At 44.6% G+C, this 4265-nt stretch overlaps 1 protein-coding gene across 1 annotated transcript; it reads left to right on the forward strand.

Moving 5' to 3' along the window:
- Positions 1 to 813: 813 nt before the first annotated feature.
- On the forward strand, positions 814 to 3730 carry LOC117941419 (dynamin-1-like; the record flags this gene model as incomplete). The annotated part of the gene is made up of 4 exons (XM_034866442.1): positions 814 to 1005; positions 1164 to 1367; positions 1633 to 1731; positions 3553 to 3730. Coding segments are annotated over 4 exons (673 nt in total), but the record flags the coding sequence as incomplete, so codon positions are not given.
- Positions 3731 to 4265: the final 535 nt, after the last annotated feature.

Here is a 4265-nt window from a genome sequence, read left to right on the forward strand (position 1 = left end):
AGAGGACAGTGGGGACGAGGACAGTGGGGACGACACTGAAGAGGACAGTGGGGACGACGCTGAAGAGGACAGTGGGGAAGACTACGCTGCACAAGGAGTGAGTACCAAACACCATCTCCTGATACTCACCTGAGTAACTCACTGAAAAGGTTATGTGCACCCCTGCTCATAATACTACATACCATACTACTATATATACTATATACACTATATAATATACCTTATATACATTAGAGAGGATATAATATATAAATGCCTCTGCAATTCCATCTGCAGCTGGATCCAGGACTTTCTAACAGGTCACCCCCAGATAGTTAGAGTTGGCACTACGTACTCAGGCTGTAGAGTGCACCGGAGCACCCCAGGGATGCTGTCTCGGTCCCTTATTATATAGTCTGTACACATATGACTGTATGGCAAAACATCCCACTAATAGTACTGGGAAATTTGCAGACGACACTACTGTGATAGGACTCACTGACAGCAATAATGAAACTGCCTTCAGGGCCTACATCCTGCACACAACCTCCCCCCCCCCCACTCCATCAGGGAGACGATGGCAGAGTGTCCCAACGCGTCCATCACATTATAGGGACAGTTTTACCCCCAGGGTAATAAGGGTACTGAATGATGGCCCAGCAGGAAGGAGGCTGGGGTCTGCATCTAGTCCCTCAGCCACTGTTTATTGTGGTGGTTTAATGGTTTTATGGTTTTATATTATTATTATTGTTATTATAACTGTTACTGTTGACTGGTGCTGAGAGAGTGCAATAAGGCGTGTTGTATTTCATTGCTGTGGTACGCTGTACTAAGGTGCATGTGACAATAAACCTGAACCTGAACTTGGTGGCTCAGAGTACGCAGAGTTCCTGCACTGCAAAGGGAAGAAGTTCACCGACTTCGATGAAGTTCGTCAGGAGATCGAAGCGGAAACGGACCGGATCACCGGACAGAACAAGGGGATCAGCCCGGTCCCCATAAACCTACGAGTCTACTCCCCCCACGGTAACACACACACACACACACACACACACACACACACACACACACACACACACACACACACAGAAACACACACAATTACTCACACACACACACACACACACACACACACACATACACACTCACACAGACACCCACTCACCCTGACTTCGTGTCTGCAGTGTTGAACCTGACCCTGGTGGACCTCCCCGGGATGACGAAGGTCCCGGTGGGCGACCAGCCGGCCGACATTGAGCACCAGATCAAAGAGATGATTATGCAGTTCGTTACCAAGGACAACTGCCTCCTATTGGCCGTTTCTCCCGCCAACTCCGACCTCGCCAACTCCGACGCTCTGCAAATCGCAAAGGAGGTAGACCCGCAAGGTCAGAGTCCTCGACATCTTCACCACTGCATCCTCTACACCTCCCGCATTTCATATTCACAAGTCCATTACTGAGGTCCTGTCCCTGCCATATGTCCCCGAATGAAACACAAACTGCAAAGAGACACACAACGACCACAAAGAGACACACAACAACCACAGAGAGACACACAACGACCACAAAGAGACACACAACGCCCACAAGGAGACTGGAAAAAAGTCTTTCGGGGGAGGGGTTGGGTTAAAGCATTTTCTTGTTTGTTCAGGTCTGAGGACCATCGGTGTGATCACCAAACTGGATCTGATGGATGAAGGAACCGACGCCAGAGACATTTTGGAGAACAAACTGCTTCCGCTACGCAGAGGTGAGACGTAAAGTTAGATTTTTAAAACCTGTGTTACATACTTCTTTAGTTACTAATCACTAAGCAGAAGAATATTTAGGCTGAATCTCATTCTCTGTCTTACCCCTAACCCTTACCCCTTCCCCTCGTTTTGGCGCGTTCACGCGGGACCTAGTGCTGTCCCAATACCTTTCACGACCGAGGGGTAGGGGATAGACCGAGGGGTGTATACCCCTAGGAACCGAGTATGGACGCCACCTCACTTGTAAACACACAAGCAACAATGGCTGCCCGTCGACCAGAGAGACACATACATGTAGGTACTTTTGGCTTAAATAATTGATTTAAACGTTACAACAGTCTTGTTTTGTGGTCTATGCAATCCTGTACATATATACTTGAAACCATGTTCCTAACTGAAACTTTTTAAAAATTGTTAGCTTGTAACGCTAACACTAATCGCTAACGCTAATCGCTAACGCTAATTGCTAACGGTAACGTTGATTTGCATAACAGTCCCGCATTTCTCTGCCTTGAATGGACTGTATACATCGCATAGACTGTATATATATATATATATATATATATATATATATATATATATATATATATATATATACAGTATATATATATATATATATAGCAATATCAACGGTCTATGATACATAGCTACGTGCTTTACATATACTGTCCTGTATCGCACAGGGACGCCAGAGGACACCCAGCAGCTGATCCACTTTGGGGCTGAAAACGAGCAGACATTTCCTAAATCCTGTGTTCATGTAGTGCCCATTCATTATTGCATTGGTTCTGTATTATTGTAATCATTTGTAATTAATTCCTGTCCATTGTTCATGCACTTGTATATTGTTGTTAGATTTGATACGGGACACTGATGATATGTGAGGGGGGGGGGGTTACTGGCCAACAGGCTCCAGACTGGTCTGGAATATCATAACAGCTGTAGTTATTTGTTTGTTTGTGGTCTTGGGTGTATTTTTTTAGTTTTACACATATGAGTGCCTTTTTATGTGTTCGACATGTTAGTTATGGTTCTAATAGTTGATAATGGTTCTGTTACATCATTTTATGTAACGTTTTTGCCTGTGCTTGTTCAATTTATCACCAATAAAGACGGATATTTGTCAACAAAATGTTTTTCTGAACATCAATGACATTCAAAACGGTGATAACTGAAACAGATATACAACACACCATGTGTACAGGGTGTATATGTATGTATACATGATACATGTGTATACAGGGTGTATTTGTATGTATACATGATACATGTATATACAGGGTGTATATGCATGTATACATGATACATGTGTATACAGGGTGTATATGTATGTAAACATGATACATGTGTATACAGGGTGTATATGTATGTATACATGATACATGTGTATACAGATATTTATTGCAAACAGACCTAAGTACTACACGGATAAGAACATCTGCCTCTGCATCACCAAAGTGAACATAAAATAACTATAAAATATATAAATATGTCACTGTTGTCCAAACCCACACAATCCACAGACAGAGACAGCATCTTGGAAATTTGTGATCCATACTGTATGGTGATGTCACCAAGTGGTGTCCCATTTTATAGGGGTATGTTTTCACCCCTCACCCCTTGGTTTCAAGGGCCAAGGGGTAGGGGTAAGACCGAGAAATGGGATTCAGCCTTAAATAGAAGACAAGCAGAAGAACGAGTCAGAGAATGAGCAGGTGTTGATGAGATAGACTCTATGAGATAGGTGGAGGTAGACTCTTTAGATAGTGAAGGATCTGCGGGTGTCCCGGGTCAGAGTGACGGACTCTGGACTGTGTCAGGTTACGTCGGGGTGGTGAACCGCAGCCAGAAGGACATCGACGGGAAGAAAGACATCACAGCAGCTCTACAGGCTGAGAGGAAGTTCTTCCTGTCGCACCCATCATACCGCCACCTGGCAGATCGCATGGGCACCGCCTTCCTTCAGAAGATCCTCAACCAGGTGCACACACACACACAGACACACACACACACACACACACACACACACACACACACACACACACTCACACACACAAGGTCATAAGAAGGCCCTCTGAAGCCCCGTAAGGAAGGCCTTAAAAAGATGCTCCAATGCCCCCTAAGACTGGCCCTAAGAATGTTCTCTGAAGCCCACTAAGATTGGTCGTGAGAAAGATCCCCTCTAAAAGCTCTAAGAAGATCTGCTCTAAAAGATTTAAAGTTCCAGAAGAAAGACCCTTTAAAGGCTCTAAGAAGCCCCCTAAGAAAGGCCCTTTAAAGGCTCTAAGAAGACCCCTAACAAAGGCCCTTTAGAGGCTTTAAGAAGACCCCTAAGAAAGGCCCTTTAAAGGCTCTTAGAATACCCCTAAGAAAGGCCCTTTAAAGGCTCTAAGAATACCCGTAAGAAAGGCCCTTTAAAGGCTCTAAGAAGACCCCTAAGAAAGGCCCTTTAAAGGCTCTAAGAAGACCCCTAAGAAAGGCCCTTAAAGGCCCTCTAAAAGCTCTAAGAAGACCCCTAAGAAAGGCCCTAGGG

Source organism: Etheostoma cragini, unplaced genomic scaffold (genome assembly GCF_013103735.1).
Source record: "Etheostoma cragini isolate CJK2018 unplaced genomic scaffold, CSU_Ecrag_1.0 ScbMSFa_72, whole genome shotgun sequence".
Lineage (NCBI taxonomy): Eukaryota > Metazoa > Chordata > Actinopteri > Perciformes > Percidae > Etheostoma > Etheostoma cragini.